The following is a 26,498-nucleotide window of genomic DNA, read 5'->3' as shown; positions in this document are numbered from 1 at the left end:
CACCTTGACAGTCTTGGGACCCCAACGTCCATCAACCCGAGCAAATATATGACCTCCTTCAGCTCATTATTCAGAGGAAAATAGCCGGCAGAAGGCCACCTGCCGAAGAAGAACATCATGGCTCAAGAATTTACGCCAATGCAATGGACACAATACGAACACTTTTCAATATTTTTCGAGAATTTTTGTAAAGAATATTAGCCACTAAACAAGACTAATATTCATTCCCCTTTTCCCTTCATTGGTACGGGAAGAGTACCAAATTCAAATTCAAAATGTTTTTATCAGGGGGCACGGCAGTGCCCCCGCCAAGACGAGCCAAACGGCGGCCGGGGCGCTACGTACCTTTTTCTCGAAGTGTTTCGCCGTATTTTCGACCCGTCATAACTTCGGTCTGGATGACGCTAGAAAGCTGAAATTTTCAGTATAAGGTGTCCTCAGCAAATTTACCAAATATACTAAGTATCAAATATCTAGCTTTTATGGTTACAGATTTATTGATACCTAAAATACGCCGATTTCGTCCCTCACTGATGATCATCAAAACCTCTACTCAAAACCTCTTAGGTACTTCCCGAAGTCCTAGAAGACTAAAATTTGGTATGTAGACTAGAAATTGCATACAAACTACAGGAAAATTGAGAAATTGGCAATGCCCCCCCTCTACGCCTCTTATGAGAAAAGCAAATCTGTAAATTCTGTCGCTAGAATGCTGATATTTTCAGGATAAGATGTCCTTGGCAGATTTATTAAACGCATTGAGTATCAATTGTCTAGCTTTTATAGTTTCAGATTTATTGACAGTCAAAACTTCTAGTCTGTAATTCTAGGGTACTTCCCGAAGTCCTAGAAGGCTGAAATTTGGTATGTAGACTAGAAATTGCATACAAACTACAGGAAAATTAAGAAATTGGAATTTCCCCCCCTCTACGCCTCTTATGAGAAAAGCAAATCTGTAAATTCTGTCGCTAGAATGCTGATATTTTCAGGATAAGATGTCCTTGGCAGATTTATTAAACGCATTGAGTATCAATTGTCTAGCTTTTATAGTTTCAGATTTATTGACAGTCAAAACTTCTAGTCTGTAATTCTAGGGTACTTCCCGAAGTCCTAGAAGGCTGAAATTTGGTATGTAGACTAGAAATTGCATACAAGCTACAAAAAAATTAAGAAATTAGAAATTTCACCCCTCTACGCCTCTGTATGGGGGAAGCAAATTTTTAAATTCTACCGCTAGAATGCTGATATTTTCAGGATAAGATGTCCTTGGCAGATTCATTAAACTTACTGAGTATCAATTGTCTAGCTTTTATAGTTTCAGATTTATCGACATTCAAAACCTCTAGTCACAAATTCTAGGATACTTTCTGAAGTCCTAGAAGACTGAAATTTGGCATTAAGTAGGAATTTCAAGAATTATGAACAACAGATAAATTAAGAAATCGGGTCCCCCTTCATCCCCTCGTATATGAGATGCATATCTGTAAAATCTGTTGCTCGAATACTAAAGTTTACAGGATAAGATGTCCGTGGCAGATTTATCAAACGTACCAAGTATCTGTGTTTCCTGAAGTCCTAAAAGACTGAAATTTGGTATATCTGCTTCAAAATTGAGTTGCAAGATTCCACCCGAACAAACATACTTACATACAAGTACATTGCAAGTTGAATAAAAGCTTTTAAAAAAAGAGGTAACGATAGAGAGTGGGCCATGAAAATGATGTACCTACAAGAAATAGATCCATAAAAAATTTAGGGCACCTGCCAAAAAGAAATGAAATCCCACCAAAAACATTTCATGTAAAAAGTTAGCCAAGACTCACAAGTTCATAATGTTTTCACTGTTAAAAAGTTATGAGATCTCTAGTAGAGCCAAGCCCCTAGCTGAGCTTAGATTTGTGCTGGCCATGGGACCTATCCCAAGTCCAAAGTAATATAGCTCTTAAACGTTCTTGACTATATCACATTTATAACAATAAATAACAAATCACTCTACTTACAAGCTCTGATTCTACAAACCCTTATATCTTGGTAAAAAAAGTACGGCTTGGCCGTTTAATGTTCGTAAAACTATTACATGACATAACATACATACATACAATGAGAAGAACCAGCAAGAAACTCGGCGGTTGCTCTTTTCAAAGATTTGATACCCGATCCACAGAGTACTTTAGACATACGGTAACCGATCTCTTTTCCGCGCAGCAGCGTCCCAGGTGCAGATGACCCTAATGGTTGCCAACCTCCGGTAGAAGACGGCACTTCAAGAAGAAGAATTCTACTTCCTCTTCAACAACGTTAGTCATCGATCGTTATTGAAACAAACCTTCATCAAATCTTGATGTAAACTAACAATGATGTTTTCAAAGCAGTTGATATATAATCAAAAACCACCTAAATCTTAATTGGGTGCTTGGTTTAACGTGCGTATAATTTGAGCGCGCAATTTATTGGCTTACCCACAGAACTCTAATTATGGAAATAGAAATGGTACCTACTCTCTGCTCTCTTTCTCTACTCTACTCTACTGTCTTGTGTGTGTTTTTTCTACTCTGTCTTTAATACGGGGACATCGTGATACGAGTAGCAAAAGGAATACCAGCTTCTGAGTTTGTTGTGAGCTTCTTCAATTTATTTGTCAAATTCCGCAATTAAAAATCAAAAAGTGTACATCGGTACCCATTTTATATAAAAGACTAACTTTGACCCATTATATACAAAAAGTACAAAAGTGATTCGAAAAAAACATAGTAATTGTACCAAGTATCAATTCTGTTGTACACTTTCATACAAAAATCGTTCTAAACTAGTGATAACCTTTTCAGCAAAGAACATTGTGAGGAAGATAGCACTATATTTAGGCCTGTCAATTTAGTTTAGAGATTGTGTGCAGTAAAATAATTGGTAGCATTATCGCTAGCAACCAAAGCAACGTAACTTACATCGTAATGGTATGCAAATTAGTCTACTTTGACAATGTTGCAAATGATGGATCACTGCCTATCGGAGCGGCGTAATCTCTAGCTTCTTTAACACTTCTATATGTATTCTGATTTCTGTGGGCTTACCTCACAGCTCACAGCTCCCCACATCCGGGTTGGTACGCCATTTTGTTCAATAGGTTTTTGAAATCTACAAGTGTTTGCCTTGTACTAATGTGAGTACCTAATGTGTACTTGGTATCATAATGATACAGGTATCTACGTACCTATTACGTCTGTAAAATTGTTACTTATGAAATCTTCCTACTGGCATTTTTTTTTTTTAATAACAAGTGTAAATTAAAAATTTTCAACAACCCCTACAAGTGAAGGTTACAGTAACTAGAAAAGAGCTGATAACTTTCAAACGGCTGAACCGATTTTCTTGGACTATTCCGCGCCTACGATCCAAAGTATCTGAGTTTTCCAAAACATCATTTCCAAATAAATAATTATGTATATCTAGGCAACGTCCATCTTGACAGCTTGACATTTGTCAATTGACACTTGAATATTATGAACCTATGGGTTATCTAACCTTCTTTTCTATAAAAAAACTAGAAAAGAGCTGATAACTTTTAAACGGCTGAACCAATTTTTTTGGATTATAGCTAAGAACACTCTCGATCAAGCCACCTTTCAAACAAAAAAAAAGTAAATTAAAATCGGTTCATTCGTTTAGGCGCTACGATGCCACAGACAGATACACAGATACGCAGATACACACGTCAAACTTATAACACCCCTCTTTTTGGGTAAAATAGCGAGCAAACGTGCACGCGGGTCACTTAGACTGAGATCTATAGAGGGCACTTTGACTTTGCTCAGACTTAAGACATTGTTAAAACGAGACAGCGTTGTACCACTGGCAGAAATCTGTCTCATCTTATCTGAAACTTAAGTCTAAGCAAAGTCAAAGTCCACTCTATAGATTTCAACCCGAATTTTCAGTAACTACCGCCGCCCATGAACACTTGCAGCACCAGAGGAACCGCAGATGCGTTGCCGGCCGGATGTTGTGATGAGTGGTGATAGCCTAGTTGGTTTTTTTTTCTCTCTCGTCTGGCTTTACAAAGATTAGCCAATGTCAAGTTTGTAGTTATTTGTAACAAGTTAGTTAAACTATACAAGTATGGACCCCGTCTGTGCCGGCGCTCGCCGACATACGCACGGCACCCCCTCAGAGCGCTTTCCAGTCAGTTTTACGAAAAAAAAAAAACACTCCAAAAAGGCAGAGCACGCCCGCCAGCTACCACCAATACAGACGAAGTCCGCCTAGTTGGTTTTCTATTCGGAGATCGGGGGTTCAATCCCTACATGCACCTCTAGATTTTGGTGTTAGGTATGTGAACAAAATTGAAAAAAATGACAATTTCAAGTTAACAATACCACAAGTAGATACAATTGAAATAATTTTATTTGTCAGTGACAAAAAATATAGGTAAAGATAATACAGCAAGTACGTATTGATTTGTCGCTACTGACCCAGTAAAAAGCGCGAAAAAATTTACAACAATAAAAAAAAACCAAGAAAATAAATCTCATAGCGAACAAAAGATTAACAATGTTTAATCAGGGGCGATAAAAATAGTATAAAGGTATGAAAAAGGGGATGAAAAAACTGCATTGCGCATCGTGGGAGATTTTTTTGTTAAAAACTTCTTTTTTAGTGAAAAGGGGACCGCTTTTGTAGACGCTCAGGTGGTTGGCCCTGAATAGAGCAAATTCTGTAGTTTAGTACGTTTGATATAAAAGAATTGCAGTGGTGATGAATCACATGTGAATCTATGAATATTTCTATTCTATAATCTATGAATATTCGATATAAATATTAGACTAAGTTCAGAGATTACCATAAGAAAATTAGATTAAATTTTTGTGGACGCACATCCATGTAAACTGTATTAAATAGCAAAAAAAAGAAGGATATAAAAATGTACTATAAAGTCGTCTAAGTGTTTGTCTTAAAAATAATTATTAGGTTATCAATTTATAGTAATAATAATAGATAGAATGTGATAATTTAGAAAAGATCAAACTGATATTATTTCTTTTTGGATCAAAAGAAAATAAGGTATTAGAGCTTATTTTCTAATCTTGAAACATTTATTTATTGAAACAGCTAAAAAGTGAGCAAGTACTGTAATCAGAAAATATAAACAGAATTTATAAAAAGTGTAGTTAAAAAAAGGCTACACAATTCAGCATGAAAAAGATAAGACGAATAAACATGTTAAAATCCTAAAATACAAGAATGTTCTGATGCGAAGGAAAACATAAATTAAAGCTACAATATTGGCGGTCGGACATCTGTTCTGTTTGTCCAGTGCCCATGCGATCCTTTTGTTAGCTTTCAAATCACTAAAACCTCGATGCACAGTCACCGGTGCTAATAAATTCCAAAACTACGGGAAACGCACATTTTCATATGCCTCCTAGCAAAATTCTATTAGTACAGCTCCTATAGCTACCACTTGAAAAACGACGTAAATGCCCAAAAACTAAATGCGAAATCATCCCTATTAGCGGTTGAGATAGGTGACAATGTTGTGTGCAATTAAAAAGAAATAAGCCATTAGGAATTAGGGGATGATATTCAAGATGTTGTAGACTGTTACAGCAATCCAAATGGTCTAAGTGGCATTGTCAATAAAGAAAAAGAAACTTTAAAATTTATACATATAGAGTTGAATTTTCATTAATAGAGAAGAGGGATTTATGATAAGAGGGTGAGAGGGATGTGCAGGTAAAGAAATTTGAACATTTTGAGGGATGACGAAAAAAACAAGGGTCGATTTTAAGATACAAAAGCTGGTGTTGGCGTCAAGCTGTGCGACGGATGCTTTTTGAGATTTTTCTGTAGATTTCGAAAATTACTTCGAGACAGTTAATTGAATGTGACCACTTTAGGAGATTTTCGCTAAGATTGCTGCATAATAAACTATCTTAGAGTCAAAAATATTGCATGGATTTTATTTAAAAAATTGAAGAATGATAAAATCCAAAAAATAGGCATTTCACAAAATTTTATTTTGATATACATCGTGATGGTTTATTAACTTGAGTAAAGTTATGTAAAATTGTGCCAAACCTAGATTTTAGACCATGATATTAGACCTTACTATTACATTTAATTAGTACTTAACTACTAATTGGATAAAGACCTAGACTGGTACCTATAGAAGTAGGCGTTAATTTGCGAAAGTCCATGGTACCAAAAGCTTAATTTGCTATAATCTGCTGAAACAGAGAAATGGCCCACCTTCTCACTGTTAAACTGCAGGAAAAGCAAGCAATACGCACCACCACACAAATCCCCCAAAACACTCTCGACGCAGGTTTCGCTCCGACACCGGAGCATCCTCAGGAAATGTAGACCTTACAATGACTTTGCAATTTGACCTACATTATAAGGTCTGCATTTCCTGAGGATGCTTCTGGTTCCTTGTATACCTTGGTTTTGGAAATGTGGAATCAGCCCACAGTTACGAATAGGTACTTTTTGGGTCCTACAAGTAGACACTTTTTATATAAAAAAATGGCATCTAAACAGGTTTCGGCGTTTTTTACGATGACAGGTTTTTATTTGCCCTGTCTCAAGTCTGATCTAATCTGATTAATCTGATGGCAAATGATAATTCAGATGAATGAATACATGAAGTTGAAGAGCTGAATGAATTTAGAAGTTTTTTAGGGTTCCGTACCTCAAAGGAAAAGTGGAACCCTTATAGGATCACTTTGTTGTCTGTATTTCTGTCTGTCTGTCCATCCGTACGTCGTGTCTGTCATGAAACCTATAGGGTACTTCCCGTTGACCTAGAATCATGAAATTTGGTAGGTAGATAGGTCTTATAGCACAAGTAAAGGAATAAATCCGAAAACCATGAATGTGTGATTACACCACAGAAAAAAAAATGTGTTTCAATTTTCAAAGTAAGATACCAAGTGGGGTATCATATGAAAGGTGTACCTGTATATTCTAAAACAGAATTTCATTTATTTTTATACATAATAGTTTTTGATTTATCAATCAAAATGTCGGAAAAATACCCGAACACGGAACCCTCAGTGCGCGAGTCTGACTCGCACTTAGCCGGTTTTTTTTTACTAGTTTGATCAATTGTACTCGCAGAATTGTCAACCGCATATTCAGGTGTACCTACATATTGTACAGGGACTTTATTTCACCATAGATTTTAAATGGCTGAGCAGATTTAGATGTAGATCGTTACATTTGCATCATTCTGAAAACACGAGTCACAAGTTTTAGAAAAATATTATATGGCGGTTGTATGGCGTTATTTGCAAATGTGAAAATAATTAGTTCGTTTTAGACAGGGCAGTCGTGTTTTTTTTTTTAAAAATTGCGACTTTTTACGTCAAATTGCCACTCTCTCGCTGCCTGTCCTACCTTACAAATCGTCTCAGTGAAACGGGATACCTAACTTCCAATAATCAAAACAAACAAAATATAAAAATTAAATTAAAAATTTAAAAAACCCCCGACACATAAACCTCTAAAAAGTAAAAAAATAATAGGTAAGTATGTATGGGCCCTTTAAGAATAGTATAAATAGTAAAGTTTTTATCCAAGCGCTCGTTGCGCCAGGGGACCGCTACCTATCATAAACTATGAAAGTCATTTGTTGTAGAAAGAATAGTCTTTAGCGGTCCCCCGACGCAACGAACGCTTGGATAAAAACCTTGCTATTTATACTATTCTTAAAGGGCCCATACATACTTACCTATTATTTTTTTACTTTTTAGAGGTTTATGTGTCGGGGGTTTTTTAAATTTTTAATTTAATTTTTATTTCACGCTTTTTAAACTTTTATTCATAAATTACCGTTTATTTGTGCCATTCTAAAACCCAATTTCTATAATAATATAAATCCCATACAAAAGTAACATCAATGTTATGTTAATTATACGTTCCATGAAATATTTTTGGCGAATCAAGAATTATCTGAATGACTCACATAGTTTAACACGACCAAAACGAAATATCTGTTTCTAACATGTCGTTGCTTTAAAAATGTACCCATTTTACGTAGTCGTATAATAGTTCGCTTTTCAAGATATACCTACGATTAAATTGAAATCGACTTTCACCCGATGAAATAAGGAATAAAGTGGCTTGTATTTCATTTTGTTTGTTATTGCATGTAAAATTTTTATTTGACATAACTTTCAAAAACCGGTCAAGTGCGAGTCTGCCTCACACATGAAGAGTTCCGTACAAGTTTTTTTTTATGTAATGACAATTCAGTTGTCGGATTTTTCTGTTTACTTGGGCCACAGGAGTAGAGTACTTGGGCTATAAGATATTGCTACCTGCCTTTCATGATTCTACGTAAACGGGAAGTACCCAATTTATAAGTTTTGATTCTCTTGAAAGATGACACACAGACAGACAACGAAGTGGTGAAAGAAAACACCGTCAGGAAACCTGCATGCTTAAGAGTTGGCCATAATGCTCCCTCAAAGGTGCGTGAGGTGTGCCAATACGTGCTTGGCCAGTGTGGTAGCTTCTCATTCTGAGAGGAGACTTGTGCTCAGTAGTGAGCCGGCGATGGGTTGATCCTGATAATGATGAATTTTAAACGTATTTTGTCAAAGTAAATAAGCTCAGTTCAAGCAGATAAAATATAAAGAAGGTGCGCCTAATGCATCATCCAAACCTGCGCGACAAAGTGACTACGATGCGGGAACTTCAGCCGCGCGGTGGGTCATCGCTTATATTTACTGAACCCTAAAAATAATTTGACTATGGTTTGGGTTTGGGTTGATTGTTCGTGGCCTTTGGTTGACTGTTGGATATTATAATTGAATTGATGTTTTCTCGTTTAACTGTGATTATAATATTTTATTAATTAGAAACTCCGCGCCTACGATCCAAAGTATCGGAGTTTTCCAAAACATTATTTTCAAATAAATAATTATGTATCTAAGCAACGTCCATCTTGACAGCTTGACATTTGCCAATTGACATAATATTATGAACCTCTGTTACAATCATAAATTTAGTATGTACTAGATCAACAATGACAGATTACCGGTGTTACAAAAAATGAAACGTAAATGTGTGCGTGAAATAGAGTTGTCCTGACTTTAGCATTTGTATTATCGATAGTCTTACTGGCGAAATCATAGGACACTAATGAGTTAGTTTAACGAAGTGAAGTAAAAAGCATCTTATAATTTTAAAAAAGTCAAATACATTTCAAATACACAAATAGTAACAAAGCTAAAGCTAGGTAACAGATTATTATTTATTAATGAAATGACTTGGTGCAGCTACTACGAAATAAACGATTGATAAATCTATATGTATAGGTATATAACGTTGTCAAGAATATAAATGCGTAAGTATGGATGTTTCTGTGTGTTTGTGTTTTTATTACCTCTTCACGCCTTTATTTTTTTAAAGGGTGCAAGTAAATTTAATTTGATTAATTACAATAACACTGTGATATAATGTCTAAGTGACAAGTTAATAAAAATAAATAGTATATATGGCGCTCAATTCATAGCTAATGACCTCCCCGATAAGCACTTAAATACAGTAAGTAATGTACGGGGTTACCCTTAACCCTGTATATGAAATCTAAGTCACGCTAAATAAAATAAAAATTAGTATAAATATTTATTTCGTTCTTTTCTTTTATTGGAAAGTAGTGTTTTATATTGTATTTTACATACATCACATGAAACCTATCACATCAAACCTACCGGTAGAGACGATTATCGACTATCGATACTTGTGACGTCATTACTTTGTCAATCCCTATCGTAAACAAACGTTTTTAAATTTTACACAAAATATCCAAAAATTCTTCATTTAGCAATGTAATTTGATGATAAGTCTTAAGGGAAACCTATTATCTAAGCTTCCAATAGCTATTTTGCCTAATTTTCAAACAACAAATGATGAAATAATGATTATAAACAATAAGTATAAATAATCAGTAATTACCTGTGAAACGTGTATTTACGCGGATTATAACGTCTTGTAACGTCACATTCGCTCACTGAACAAGACACCATGGTGGCAGAACATAGATTTTACGTTTTAATCGTAAAATTATTTAGTAAATGCAAAAAATCACCTCGACTTGGAACAGGCCGAACTCATAAGGACCGACACTCACGTAAATAATGACTTATCGGCATCTTGTTTCGCTATCTCGCTTTCGCTCGCGGCAGTGTGTCTTATCTAACTACTCTCGCTCCCTCGCTTTGTCAGTCTTTGAGCGAAGCGAAAAATCATAGGTCTATGGTTACAATAGTGAAAGATCCCAGGGCCACCAGCCGTCACGTATTTTCTGACGAACGAAATGTGGACGATTGAGTAGTGTTAGTATGTAGTATGTACTAAGAACGCATGCCTACAGACCTGCTAGCTTGCTTAGACGGCCAATTTTCAGGTATCAGGTAATCAAGGTACATAAATACATTACTTACCTCACGTAAATTCTCCAATTTTTTTAATTTTTAGCTGTTTTTTTAATATTAATAATTTTTTTTTTTTTATTAACTATCAAATATTGAACGTTTTACAAATGCTTTTAACACAACAAAAAAAAACCACTAAGGTTTAGTATTGTTGCTTATCATTCAATTAATTGACATAAGTAAACTATAAGAGAGTGAGAGAGAAGTCAATATATCCTAATACATGTCTTACTCAGTCTCATGCGCGTAGATAATGATGCCCTCGCGCTCAAACCCACAGAGGCATTAAAATTGAATTTAGGGGATGATTGGCCCTCTGGATCGGTCTGTCTTCTTGTAAAAGGTTTTAAAATAGTTGTCTGGTGGACATATATAAAAATGGAGCATCAGAAATTACGTGCAGTTAAGTAATTACTTATTTTGGGAGCTTTAAAGCGTCTGCAAAGCAATACGGCCGACGCGGGAAGTGTCTGGGAGTATTGGCGACATATTTTTTAAGGATATTGCCTAAAATATACGTAAAAATCAGTTTGGAGAATTTACGTGAGGTAAGTAATGGTTTTATGTACCTTGATTATCAGATACCTGAAAATTGGCCGTCTAAGCAAGCTAGCACGTAGGCTAGGCATGCTTTCTTAGTACTTACTAACACTACTCAATCGTACATATTTTCTGTGTCAGAAAATACGTAACCTCTGGTGGTCCTGGGATAAAAGTAATAAGAAAACCAGAAAAGAGCTGATAACTTCCAAACGGCTGAACCGATTTTCTTGGATTATAGCTAAGAACACTCTCGATCAAGCCACCTTTCAAACAAAAAAAACTAAATTAAAATCGGTTCATTCGTTTAGGCGCTACGAGGCCACAGACAGATACACAGATACACAGATACACAGATACACAGATACACAGATACACAGATACACAGATACACAGATACACAGATACACAGATACACAGATACACACGTCAAACTTATAACACCCCTCTTTTTGGGTCGGGGGTTAAAAAAAAACAGTCAGCTCAAATCAGTCAGATCCACTGAATCACACTAATATTATAAAGGCGTGTGTGTATGTTTGTTACTCCTTCACGCAAAAACTACTGGACGGATTGGGCTGAAATTTAGAATGGAGATAGATTATACCCTGGATTAGCACATAGGCTACTTTTTATCCCGGAAAATCAAAGATTTCCCACGGGAATTTTAAAAACCTACATCCACGCGAACGAAGTCGCGGGTATCAGCTAGTTGATAAATAAATATTCAGTGATCAGGTCAATATAAAATAAAATTGTACTCTCTACTAGATGTTTAAGGCCTTCCTGGCCTCCCTCTAATATCCTGAGTTTTAACTATTACCTCGATAAAACGACATCTGCATAAAACAGTCTATTCAGAACAAACATTGCTATTAAATCTCTTATAAAACACATTGCGTCTATAAGAACTCAATCAAAAAAACCCAAAACTTTACATCAGGTCGCTCACAACCCTTAATGCACCACATGTTAGGGTATGAAATAGCACCATCACTGACCGTGGACTTTTTATGACGTTTAATAGAAAAAACCGGTCAAGTGCGAGTCAGACTCGTACACGAAGGGTTCCGTACCCAGTCAAGTAACGTACAAAAAATAACACTCTAATTTTTTTTTTCATGGCGGCTGTTTTGATTTTTTTTTATTTGAAGTTATAGCAGCAATTGAAATACATAATCTTTGAAAATTTTAACTGTCTACCTATTATGGATCACGAGATACAGCCTGCTGACAGACAGATGGACGGACAGTTGAGGCTTAGCAATAAGGTCCCGTTTGCATCGTTCGGGAACGGAACCCTAGAAATAAGGCGCCCGTCTTCCTACCGGAAGAAGAACTTATTTGATTATAATAAACATTAAAGATATCAATAAAAAATAACTTAAACCAGGTGCATGGAAGCTTTGTTTTTTTCTAACCAATCCAAACTTCACATTGTTTGTTTTGTAATATCCGATCTATGAAACCCTTTGGTTAGTGCCAAATGAGAGACGTTTTTCAAACAAAAAACAATTGGGACCACACATTTTTTCCTCGGTAGCTAAAAAGAAGTCTTTTTATTGTTATTTCTTATAGTGCACATAAAAAGTTAGTTTTGAAAGTGAAAGTTTTGCCCCTTTTTTATAAACTTTTTGTTTCGAATTACTTACGCGATAAAAATTAAAGGCAGTATAAGTCGGCGTTTTTGTAAAGAGATACGTACGAAGCGATTTGCTTCCTCGTTTCTAATCTGACTCGCTAGGATATGGAACGCCCTTCCGGCATCAGTTTTCCTCTCCATTTTTAATATGGGTGCCTTCAAGTCAAGAGTGAACAGGCATCTTCTAGGCAAGCGCGCTCCATCTTAGGCTGCATCATCACTTGCTAGCAGGTCTGATTGCAGCCAAGCGCTAGTCTATAAATTAAAAAAAATATATAGATTTAAGTATACGTTTTATCTTTATTACAAATCAGCAAATGTTTATAAAATCGGTAGCTTTGTTATTATTAATAATTCGGAGTTATCAGCGGTATGGCTTGAAAATCATATTTTGGCTTCAATCTTGTTCAAAAGAATCCGGTTCTGAACATTTGCGTGATGGATGATCGAGCACTTGCACGCTTGTTTCTAAAGCGTGTACAGACGAACCAACAAGTCGTCTGCGTGACGTCTCAAGTTGTAACTAGTCAATATAAGTAACAATTTAAATTTTGTGTAGAAGCGGGCGTTACTTTGCGAAAGTCCATGTTATATAAGGAACCACTAACTTAATTTGTTATACTCCGCTGAAACATAAATTGGGATAAAGGCTCTGTTGTGGTAACTGGCTTATATCGCTAATTTCCGCAAAAAATTATCACGGAGGAGTCCAATCTAAACGAGACTTATTGAGTCAGCAAACTTATGCTTAAAGCCTTTGTAATCTGCGAACATTAATTGAAATTAGAAGTTGGCACGTCTGAAGATGTTGTAAACTATGATATACTATTACAGCATTACTATCTCACACATATCTGTTAAATCCAAAACCATTGCTGCTTTTTTTCTAAATTTAACTATACTTTTGTTAACTAAATCTTCAATGTATGATGATTGGCGATGTTGGGAAAATTATCTGATGCTTTATTGCAGTCATTATAATGAGATGTAAGATTGTGTGGATCAAAATGGCGGACCCCCAAAATACAGGTTCCGTGGTGTGCAGGAAATGAGACACTGTTAGATGAATAGATAGATATAGGTACCTACATAGATTCGAACCAGAAAATTATTTTGACGATTCAAAAGCACATGTAAAAGTCTTCTTGAATGAAAATCTATTCTATTCTATTCTATTCTATAGAAAGCACATTATATCTTTAATAAGATTAATAAAAATAATTTACGTACCTAAATACTATAACAAAAAAGTTTACAAGTTAGGTTCGGAATTTGCATTCAAACCGGCTGGTAGAGTTTTTATTAATCAATTTTACTAACTGATGATCGCTTCCAAACGATTCATTTTCCATTTCAACAAGAAAATATTTTTATATTTTATATTCACTTAGAAAATAGTTCTTCTTTTCAGGCTATTTTTAACCCTCGACCCAAAAAAAGGGGTGTTATAAGTTTGACGTGTGTATCTGTGTATCTGTCTGTGGCATCGTAGCTCCTAAACTAATGAACCGATTTTAATTTAGTTTTTTTTTTGTTTGAAAGGTGGCTTGATCTAGAGTGTTCTTAGCTATAATCCAACAAAATCGGTTCAGCCGTTTGAAAGTTATCAGCTCTTTTCACTAGAAAAGAGCTGATAAGTTACTGTAACCTTCACTTGTCGGGGGTGTTACAAATTTTTAATCTACATTTGTTTAATAAGTGTAGGTAAGTATTGGAGTCGCAACGTTAGATAAGTCATTTTTCGGGAAATTCCATCTCTATTTCAATCTCTATGGATTGCATAATCAAAATTATCGTCTCGTCATATACCGAAGAACACTTGCCACCATTATAGAAACACCTGAATTAAAATCTTCAATTGAAAATAAGGAATTTAATCAACATCCTACTTCCACACCCCAAAACAGGTGATTTTTTTGATACGGATCTTGACAAAAAGGCTATTCAAGCAATTGTTGTCAAACCCTTGCCTTGCCATGACGACAAATAGACAAAAAAATCGATGAATTATGAATAGGCAGTCAAAAATGGGTAGTTATATAAAAAATCCAAGGCCAAATGAAATTGAAATCTTTAAGTGTAACGAAACAACCCTTTAAAAAATAGACTTTTGTATTAATTTTATTGGTATGACGACGTCACTACCATAAACTTTTAACTCTTAGTTTTTTCGTCTATAGACCTTAAAATTGGTTATTTTGGTACATTTTTTCTTGTTTTTCTCCGTGAAACACAAATACCTTCCTTTGTCGTAAGTTTACGTCTAGTTTTTTTTACTTTTTGTCAAAGTTGTTTTTACTTTTAGCATGTGAAATCAAAATGGCTGCCATAAAAATTTAAAGTTCTTGTATGATGATTTTCTTGTGTGTACGTAGGTACTTGACAGTTTTTTTTTATTTAGAAGTAGGTATTTACTTTAAGTGCAAAAGTGTGTTTGTTTGTTGGTTTGTCCTCCAATCACGTCGCAATGGAACAACGGATAAATATATCTAGTTTAAAACCTGGAAAGTGACGCAGGCTAGTTTTTATCCCGGAAAATCAAAGAGTTTCCACGGGATTTCCAAAAACCTAATCCACACGAACGAAGTCGCGGGCATCGCCTAGTAAATAATATGTAGTAATAGCAATAAGAACGTCATGCAGTTTTTATCGATACATATTTTTTGTATGCGCACGCGCGCGCGTTAAAGTCGTTTTGTCTTGGAGTCTTTCCTCCTATCGTATCGGAGCTTTTTTACATACGTATGTTTTCAAAAGGCTTAACTTTACACGTTTTTGTCTTCTCTTACAGTTTTTTGATAAGATATAGGTTATTTTTTCCTATATTTTTTTCTGATGTACCTAGTGATAAGTTTTTGTCAGTGGACTCACAATTTCAAAATCTATTTAAAACATGCAATTCAAACCGCGCTGGGCCTAGAAACTTAAAGTTTTATAATGTTCACACTCACATCAATTTTCAAAAATTGCACTCGGACCCGGGTTGGGTCAACTGATATTTAAAAATCAGTTCAAAACTCAATAATTAGTTTCTAAGAACAAATAATCATAAATCTTAGCCAATAAAAATACTAGATCAAAGAAATAAAATGGATCTCTTCAAGAAAACTATACAATATAATACAACAATAAAAAAAATTTATTATAAAGTAATCTGTAACTTTTCTTTGACGGGAGTCATAAAAAAATATGACTTTTTACGGCTTTTGTTAGAGCAATTCAAAAATCGAAAGTTGGCAAAGCTTCCGCCGTGTAGGGAGCTTTAATGAGGTGCAATTAAACTCAATACCTCTTTTGTCTCAGTTGGTTATATCTACCTACAATAGGCCCTAAGGATGCCGCCGTGGTCAAATTGTTACTTCTGTTTTTTAACAAAGCTTTGGGAATATTCTTATCATACAAAGTTTTGCCTGCAACTTTGTCATACTTACATTAAAGCTACTTTGGGACTAATAAAATACGATTTTTAGATAATTTTTGAACTGATTTAGAACTTCCTTTTTAACCCCCGACCCAAAAAGAGGGGTGTTATAAGTTTGACGTGTGTATCTGTGTATCTGTGTGTCTGTGTATCTGTGTATCTGTGTACCTGTCTGTGGCATCGTAGCGCCTAAACGAATGAACCGATTTGAATTTAGTTTTTTTTGTTTGAAAGGTGGCTTGATCGAGAGTGTTCTTAGCTATAATCCAAAAAAATTGGTTCAGCCGTTTAAAAGTTATCAGCTATTTTCTAGTTTTCTTGTAGAAAAGAAGGTTAGATAACCCTTAGGTTCATAATATTCAAGTGTCAATTGACAAATGTCAAGCTGTCAAGATGGACGTTGCCTAGATATACATAATTATTTATTTGAAAATGATTTGTCGGGGGTGTTGAAAATTTTTAATTTACACTTGTTAAGATAATACTAGAAAAGAAATACTGTAAAATTTAGTACACCCTACTTAAATCTAAATACATTATTTACTTATATATAACTTAAACTTTCAAAAACCCTGACACAAAAACCTCTATAAGAAAACTAGAAAAGAGCTGATAACTTTCAAACGGCTGGACCGATTTTCTTCGATTATAGCTAAGAACACTCTCGATCAAGCCACCTCTCAAACAAAAAAAACTAAATTAAAATCGGTTCTTTCGTTTAGGAGCTACGATGCCACAGACAGATACACACGTCAAACTTATTACACCCCTCTTTTTGGGTCGGGGGTTAGAAATGAAAAGCTGACTGACTGATATACCAAAGCACAGCTCTAACCATTGGACGGATCGGGCTGAAAGGCATGCAGATAGCTAATGACGTAGAGTAGTAGACACGTTTAGAAAGGTTTTTTGAAAATTCAACCCCTAAGGGAGTATAAATAGGGGTTTGCAATTTGACTACACAAACAATATAAGCTAATATGTACCTACATAATAATTCGAAGGTTCCGTTTTGGAGCCAACATTTAAATATTTGTTGTGAAAAAAAATTCTTAGGGAAATAGAATGAAAATAATTTTCCAACATTTTAAATTACTATCATTTTAAGCCTCATATTTTAAGTGTCCCTATTTTCGTTGCAAGTTTTTTGACATGACTAGACGTAATAATTAATAATAATTAAGTGCCTAAGTACCTTCCCACCTACTTAATTTCTTTTCTACCTGTTTTAACCTTTATCAGATCATCAGAGTTGGCATTGTGTTAACAAATGTATTGTTTAAAACAAATGTTTCAAGATGTTTGTTTTTTTTTAACTGTTTGTTTTACGAATCCTGGTGATATCATCAATTTATCAATCTGCTACTATGCTAATCTGCTACTGAGTATAATTGACTACCAACTGATAAATTAATTTAAGGTTCAAAGCTAAGATCCTTCTGGATACAGCATCCTTAATAATAATATTCGAGTAAAAAATAAGATTCCCATATAACCTGGGATTATTCCGATAGCTTAAGAACAGTCCCGTCAATAAAATTAAAAGCTCAAAAAAAAGGGGGAAAAGAAAGTGTATTGTCAGATCCACCGTTGCATACTATTAGCAGCCCTCATTTGCGACTGGTCAATGACAGCCCTGTTTTAATCAATAACTTCTTTTTCGCGCCCCGTCCTTGGGGGTTTTTTTTCCGGCGCGAAGTTCTGCGCGCGTTACGGTTACAATTAAAAGTCATGTGCCAATCAACACGCACTTTTCCGCCCTACACTAGACTATTACGTCATATCATCGTTTCCTCGATTCCGTAAAAAGCTCCGTAAAAAGGCGAAAGCTTGGCCAAAAAATCGTCTACCGAACAGTATCTCGTATAGCCGGCCGTGTAGCCATTTTAATTATTATTTAATACCGAGGGACGAGCACGTGGCGACGCGCGCCCTCTCCTTCCCACTTATATCGCATAGTCGGGGGCCGGTTCGCCGTCCTCCTCGCACGGAGCCCACTTACACACATAAAAATCGTGAATAATAAAAAAATGTGTACACATTTTTTTCGCTTAACCGCCTGTTAGCTGTGTGCGTGCGGCCTCATGCCGGTAAAGAGAGACGACGCTAGCGAAATGAGCGGCGCAGCTAGCTCCCCACTCCGATTTTTTAAGCTCGGCTGTCAATGTTGGCGTCCGTGTGATTTTTTTCATTTTATGTGTTAGTGTACCCCTCGCTCGGTGTAGTTCACTTTTTCTACTATAGATCTGAATTTCAGTCTCGTTTTTGCCGCGTCGGTCTAAAGGCGGGCGAGCGGGCGTTTTGTATTGCATTTTGTCGTTCGAGTCTCCGTGCGGCTTCTCTGCAGTCGAGTCTGGAGAGGCCGGCTTTTTGTGGGAGCACATGTCTCAGCGTACACTAGCTTGCAATCGGTGCACGCGCAAATCGCCGAGTGCGAGCGGGACGGCGCGCAGCCTCACGTGTAGATTACCCACAACTATATCAAAATACAGCACACAAAAATATTGAGCACAAAAAATCTGGCAATTCGGATCCTAGTAACCACGCTCGGCATTCATAATTTTACCTCAGGGTCAAGAGTACGGCTCCGGCGTTTTTTTCTCCCGGCTTTTTTAAATGTTTATTTGCCGGGAGCACGTGAATTTTTTGAGATTTTTTGGCTGTCAAGCCCGGGACTGTTGCCTTTTGGACGTGTTGTGACGCCTAGTGTTATCTCGATTATGTGATATTTTTTAAGTGACACTTTAGATAGGAACAAACTGTGATTTATTATGGTGATATTGGTGAATTGAGGAGGGCAGGATAGTGGAGGTACGTGCGACTTTTTTGTTTTAATTAATTTGGAGGCAAGATCCCCTCGCGGTCGCCGGGAGAGGTCCCCCTGCGAGGGAGTCGGAATTTTTACGTAATATCTCCCCCTAGCGCAAAGCTAAAATTGTGGGACGACTCAGTAGCCGTCTGTCAAGCGCGACCTTGAAGTATGCCCGAACTATAATGTATACGGAAAATATTTTTGTGTCTACAGCTTGCGTGTCTGTTGTAACTTAAAATCTATTGTCTATTGCACGCTCTTCTGTGTATAAATAATGCAATCCTGCATTATATTTTATTACATATCTTGCCTCCATATTAAGTTCCTCATTATTTTATTCAAATTTCAAATTTCTCGTAAATTTGAAACCAATAGCAAATGAAAATGTTGTCCGAATATTATGTAATTAATAACATATTTCCGTAGTCTCTGGTCAAGAGATAAGTTATCTAAATGTCTCACCTTTTACATTATCAGCCACTTGAACTTAAACAAAAAATCAAACAAAAGCTCACACTGATAACAAAATTAGGCCAATTTTTATTCAAAACACAACTTGTTATCGCAATAGTCACCTATTACGAAAATAAAACTAAAATAAAATAAAACGATAGAACAAGTATTTAATATAAATTAGATACAAAACATCACTTGGCATTTTTAGTTGAATAACTTAAACAAGATCTTTTTTGGATCTAATTCTAGATACAATAACGATACTTCGACAAATAAAAAAAAGAAACAACCTACACATACCTACCCAAGCAAACAAGCAATTGTCATTACTATAACAAATACAGTAATTGGAATTACAAATGTTTTAAAAGTAAACCCTTTAGAAGTAAAAGAATAGTTACATAAATGTAAATTACTTAAATCTTTTATGAGAATTAATGGCCCCAAAACTGAAAAGAAACATCAAACAAATAAAGAATAAACAGAACAAAAATAGGTACATAATTCAAATGTCGTAATATTACTAACTAGATTAATTCTATCAACACAATTTTAACGTTAACTAGCCATTAAACAACTTAAAAAACTTAATTCTTGTGACAAAACAAAATATTGAACAAACAACCTTCTACGCTTCAGTTACTACGAAACAATTTGGCAATTCCCAATTTACGAAAAAGTTAAATTTTAACTTGCTTCCACAATTGCAAAAGTTTTTAAAGAAAAAGCCAACGGAAGATAAATAGGATATAGAATAAAGAAAACACAACCAGTTTTTTTTTATAATATTATGATTCTTCTCAGAATACGCGTTTGGACTTCTTGTCGCTTAAGTTTTAACCAAAATAGTTAGTTAGTTTGACTAAAATAATCATAAAAACCACAACAACATTGATCATTTCAATGAGCTTGAAAACATCTATTCATAAGAAGATAATTTATGAATTCCATATTTTACCGTCCTAACAAATAAGATCAGTAAAATCAAAAATGTATTATTTCTGAAGGTACAGTGACGGTAATGTCCAAAAATATCTAATGTTATACCTACGTAACCAAGGTATTGACAGAAAACAATACCTTGATCACGATTTATCAATAAGAGTTAATAACAGATCACAATATTTACGATATAATAATAATCATAGATTGAATCAATGTAACAGAACTATTAGCTATACAAATACTTGAAACATGCTTGGAACGTATTCATGTACTCCTTAAAATAATACATATAACAAAAACGTAATTAAATTCTCTAAGTCACTTCCCTATTTTAAAACTAGTAATGATTACAAATCTTGAACTTGATCGACCGTGGGGCCCAAGTGCTAAGCATCGCCAACACATTTTTACACGTCGATAACCTTAACATTGATAATAACGAACCGTAAAACGAAGGCAATAGAGATCAAGGTCCTGTAACTCGTCACGGAGGAACTAAAAAATATGTTGGTCATGTATTTGGTACGCGCAATTATTATCTTTGACAGCTGTGTATGGCCGGCTCTACAGGTACGCTTGGACAGACAAATGTATAATATGTCTTACGTAACCGAAGTAATGCCTTCATATTATATTATATTCAGTAATATACTTATTATGCAAATCATATTGATAAATAAGTAAATATTTTTTCAAGAAGCTATTTTAATTGATAGCAAATGAAAAGGTGCAGTGTATATTTTTGAAAGTGAAATATGGCGGAGAAAAACCTTTATATTATTATGATTTGTTAATTATCCAATAATATAAGTACTACTTATGATGCAAATCATACTAATAAAAATACATATTTTTGTTCCAAGAAGTTGATAACAGATAAGAAGATGAAGTGAATTTAGAAAATCAATTTATAGAGGATCATATAATTCGATTTTCTTATCAATTAATAAATATAATCAATCGTGTTTATAAACTTAATCATTTATTTACATTTTATAATTTATTGATCAATAGTATGATATGACAAATGAGCTTAATAAATAAATATTCTTACGACATGTTCTTAGAATCACATACTCAATATATGAATTATAGGAAAAATCTGCTGGGTTTGAGAAATTTTCCAACTCAAAACTGTAAACACTTTAAAATTCCTCAGTTATCGGCCCCTTAAGTATTATTATTTTAAATTAATACCTATTTATACCAGCTAATAAAATAGGTTACATCTACTAAGTATAACGATACAGGAAGAAATTAATAAAAAACTCAAAATATACTTTTTTTTTATTGAAAATATCACAATTAAACTTAAAGCCTTATCTAATTACTATACAAATCATGTCCACGTAGAATGGTGCACAAGAATACTGGCTGCATTCCCGCGCTGGACAGCCAAGCTAATCCGTTGCACAAAAAATGAGCCAGCCCAAAATATATCATACAAAGGGAATCCCTAAATTTCATATCCAAATAGCTTTGTAAAAGGAGCGAAGCAATTCTGAACAAATCATCATTAATATACATTGTAGACACGCTTGTACAAATCGCGTGATTATGGAAGCCTTATTCGATGCGGCATGTGGGCTAGGGGCTAGATCATTGACACAACCTACGCGGCTGCTCGTCACCTGCTAGAAAAAAGGCTAGTTTTTTACACAACGAATCTAGTTTTAAATAGATGTACACAAATATCTAAAGCTGCAAAGCTACTTATAAAAATAAACAAGCGTGAACAGAGTGTGGTATGTTATGAACTATAAATTAGGAGTAGATAGCAATTTTCATTTTCACGTGATATTCGGACAACATTTTTGGAATAATATAGACACAAAATTATTTGGACAAAATTTGTTTTCAGATAGAAGAACGAAGGATCTCGACAAATTCCATGACACATACAGCAAAATATACCAAGGAAACAATAAGACAGAAACCGTATATTTTTATATGACAGTGCCAAATACAATTTTAGACAAATTTAATAACAATTATTTTGAAACTTAGATAGGATTTTAATAAATATAAATCGAGCAAGATGATGGAAGGAAGGACGATCGATTACCGGACAGACGGCGGTGGGCTTGATTACCATAACTCTCCTTTAATGGCAGAGATACCTGTAGACAATTATTCCCATATCCATAGAAGTATAGAGCATTTGAGATCGATGGGAGTGGCTCCACATCTCGATCCGCATAGACATTTAGCAGCGAATCTGACGGATTTGAGAAGGTACGAACACCCAGATGATATGCCCGAAATAAAGCCGTCCGTACTTAGACTATCCGAATTCAAGGCTGGTCTCCAAGAAATAAGGTCGCATAATGACCAAGAGAATGACATTCAGCGACAAATGACTCCTCATGATGACGGAAAGGGATACAGCGCGCCATCGACGCCTTTGTCAGAAAACGGCGGGCAAAGCATGCAGGAAGAAAAGGTTAGATAAAATTTTTTATGTTGCGATGTAATTAAAAAAATTAATTTATCATTATGCTCTATCCTTGAAGTCATCGGAAGTTTTCGTGTGTTGACGTCACCGTTGGCAGCATTCGGTTTAACACAATGTTTCGTTATTATAATCATTATGAAGAATCACGATGCAGGCTTGGTTCCGCGTACCAGACCATTAATCTTTTGATGATCTTCTATTTTTGGCAGCGAATTTCCTAATATGCCTAAGTACTTGAAACTTCCGCGTTCAACTCGAGTTTACTTGGGTTATTTACACGCCTTTTCTATTAGTTTATATTTAACTACTGGCAGATGACCTTATCTTTAAAAAAATCTTTTAGAATAATTTGACCTCAACCTTAGCTTTATTACTTACTTATCTATCGCTTGGTAAAAATCAAGTGTCGGTTTACAATAAAAATATAAATTAGCTGCACAGTTTACCCTCCAAACTAGAGAATTTTCTAGTACCTACTCAATTAGTATATACTTTATACTGACTGTTAATTATATTAAATATACAGTCCACCTTTATTATTTATGCAAATGCCATGCTTTATAAATTAAAATCTTCACTAAGTATACTGCAATAATATAATATATTAGGCACAATCATCACCATTAAAACGTGTGACCAAACAGACTTGTCCTTTTGATCATTTATCACATCAATCAATATCTAAGTAACCTCAGTATTGAATTTCGCAAAAAATATTTCTTGAATATCTCACGACCTCTACAATTTTATTTTTGAATCCTATTTCTTAAGGACTACTGATTTATTTATTTATCTTCATTAGAACATACATTTTTTTCCTCATCACATAAGAGTACTCGAAATTGACAAACATAACAAAATTATTCGAGTGTAGAACTCGTTGAATGTATTTACATAGCAATCGGATTTTTTTCACCACCTAAAATATTAGTAATCATGTTTATAACATTAGGTTGTAACGTGTTAAATTGATTGTTGGGAATATCAGTCTTGACCCCGACAAATAGAATGCTTTTTACGATAAGGACAGCACAATCATTGTTGTCTTTCCTGACTAAGTCACGGGCATCAGCTAGTTAAAAATATAATAGAATTAATCAAACTTTTACTTAGTTCTTTTAAATCATCAAGTGGAATCTGCTAATGGTTTGGAATGGATATGGATAGCAACTAACCAAAATTGAACCCTCTACTTATCTCAGCTAATTCAGTAAAGGTCATAATTATCTTTAGTTGCCTAAACTAACATGCTAACATAACATTGCTTTGATCAAAGTTTATAAGCGAAATAAAAGCTTTTAAAAATAAATTAACAAAAGCCGAATCTTACAATGACACATAGGATGTAATTATTTAGTTTTTGTGAGACTAACATCAATATTATTACGAATATCAATTTTCTACAGGATATAATAGTATAACTTTTCGTATACCTACTACAAAATTTTCATAGCGCTTTGCAGCTTTAATGATTTGTAATATCATGTTTCGTTGAAAAGCTCTTATTCGAAAAATGAAGCTTTTTCCAATCTTCAATTTCTAGTTTGAATTTTCTTCTTCAAACTTTATTTTTCTAATTTCAATAGAGTAAAATGAGTAGACGAGGTTTAAGGGTTCTTTGGTAACTCAACACTAATAGGTACCAATAAATTTTTAAATAGGTGTCTCAGTAAAGTTTAAAAATTCTTTAAAAATTATCTGAGGTGATGATGGCAATATTCGTCAAATTAAAATTACAAGGATTCCAAACCTAGATTTGTTACTTACATAATATATCACTTGATAAAACTCTATAAATTTATTTTATTTGCACAAATTGAGTTTATTGATGGTTACTTTGTTAATGTAATGTACGGTTCCCTTTTTAGGGTCTTATTTGTCACAGATGTTGTGTCTGGCTCTTTAGTTTGCAGGATTTCTTAGTATATAGGTACTGCGTGTTTGAACTGAGAAGATCACCACATTTTTTGTGTTGTTTTTCTCAATTGAAAGACAGTTATTTTGAAATTGATGTGTGTTCTTTGTTTGTTGTTTATAATTTTCTTACTGTATACTGTGTCACTTTTCATTCTAAATAAAAAAGAATTTATTAATTTACTATCTGCTCTTAAGTTATAGTTGCTTATTAAGTAAGACAATGATGTCGATGGTATTCGTCAATCAAAACTTAACAGGGCTCTCTCCGTCACTCGTTTCCACTCGTTTCATACAATCGTAGTTCCAATTTCATTTGAATGTTAAGCAACCAAAGTCCATGAAATTTTGCAGACATATTCTAGAAACTAATATCTGTGTCTGTGGTGTTTTAGATTTTTCTAAAAATATGTAGTTTTAAAATTACAGGGGCTCAAAGATTTGTATGAAAATTTTATGACCGCGTAACTTTGAAACCGAATATTTTAACAGAAATCTGGAAAACCACAGACATAGATATTAGTTTCTAGAATATATGTGCAAAATTTCATGGACTTTGGTTGCTTAGTATTCAAATGAAATTGGAACTACGATTGTATGAAACGAGTGGAAACGAGTGACGGAGAGAGCCCTCTTAAAGTTAGGAAGTTTCCAAACGTGTCAGAAAAAGAGCCCGTTGCAAAGTCAGCCGTATAGTTATGTTATTGAGTTTTAATTTTACTCTTTGCGTTAATTTATTAGGATGCCTTGATTTAATAACCACATGATCTTGAAAGAATATCAAGTTATAAAGCTCAGGTTTTCCAAACTTCCAATTTATTATTAAAATCCATACTTCATTTTTATCTTACGACCAATTCATTCTTTAATCAAATCATTCCTATTACCCACTGCCTATTTAAATTTTGATCTCTTAATTACCCATGGAAGCGATTTCTTCGCTAACGTCCACGTTTTAAGTAAATTTAGCTTTTATTGCTCAAAATTTAAGTTCCAAAATTGTCTAAATCGCATGTTTCTTGCTTCTATTACACTTGATGAGTCCGGATATGCCTTGAGCGTACAAGGTCAGGCGTACACAGGTCGTGTAGAGGTTGTAAAGGACAATAAGTACAGTCTCATGCAATAGATAAGCAGTTTTGGTTTTTGGAGATACGTGAACATTTTGCTGATAGTTAGTTCTGTTAGTTTCACTTTTATTTTCTAAACACTGTTATTAAGATACGGACTTTTTTGGTTCTGTTTTACGGGTAGGAGGGGTATTCGTTAATTCAGTGATCATCACTGGATGAAAACCATCAATCAGCTCATTTGATATTTATTTCTAATCCGTTAAAGATTTGCTACAAAATGAGTGTGACGACTTTCATTCATTGATGATCACTGAGTTAGCGAAACGTATTAAGACTCCGTGAAAGTTTTGTTTAAGCCCAGCAGTAGACACAAACAGTCTTATTGATTGAACTTAGATTCTTACTTCATGAATGATGAAACCAATTCTTAGAGAATATTTCAATAAATCAATCAGCCTGTTTGCGTCTGCTGTTGTACACAGGCCTTGCCAAGAACGCGTCACTTACACACGATCCTCCGCCTTCCTCATCTACCTACTTCCCGCTTTCTTCTTAAGGTCCTCATTCAAGCGGGTTGGAGGTCGTCCCACACTGCGTCTTGCAGATACGCGGTTTCCACCCCAGAACACGTCTGCTCCAGCGGTTCACAAAAAATTCCAGGGTTAAAAAATCATAAGAAGCTAGTCGGGCTTACGTTGACTATCCATGTGAGAATACAGCTGGGAACTTCTATATTCATAATACCTAGCCCATACCTACCTACTGAATTTTTATGCAAGATCAAGAGAAAGATAAGTATACTAA

The 26,498-nt window shown here is 34.8% G+C and overlaps 1 protein-coding gene across 3 annotated transcripts in view; it reads left to right on the top strand.

Annotated features, from left to right (window-relative positions):
• The window catches only part of LOC123877436 (zinc finger protein rotund-like), a 109,328-nt gene that overhangs the window by 47,336 nt on the left and 35,494 nt on the right, over positions 1-26,498 (top strand). Inside the window, exons 1-2 of one of the 3 annotated variants that reach the window (XM_045924235.1) lie at positions 18,434-18,850; positions 22,118-22,695. The exons of 1 other annotated variant lie outside the window; for it this stretch is intronic. In XM_045924235.1, coding sequence (XP_045780191.1) covers positions 22,291-22,695 — 405 coding nt within the window. In that variant the 5' untranslated portion in view covers positions 18,434-18,850; positions 22,118-22,290. Of the gene's footprint in view, positions 1-18,433; positions 18,851-22,113; positions 22,696-26,498 lie in introns of those variants that run through there. One more of the 3 variants, XM_045924234.1, reaches the window with a different exon arrangement.

Source organism: Maniola jurtina, chromosome 23 (genome assembly GCF_905333055.1).
Source record: "Maniola jurtina chromosome 23, ilManJurt1.1, whole genome shotgun sequence".
In the NCBI taxonomy this organism is placed as follows: domain Eukaryota; kingdom Metazoa; phylum Arthropoda; class Insecta; order Lepidoptera; family Nymphalidae; genus Maniola; species Maniola jurtina.
The sequence above is the reverse complement of the archived record's forward strand: the minus strand, read 5'-3'. Positions and strand labels throughout refer to the sequence as shown.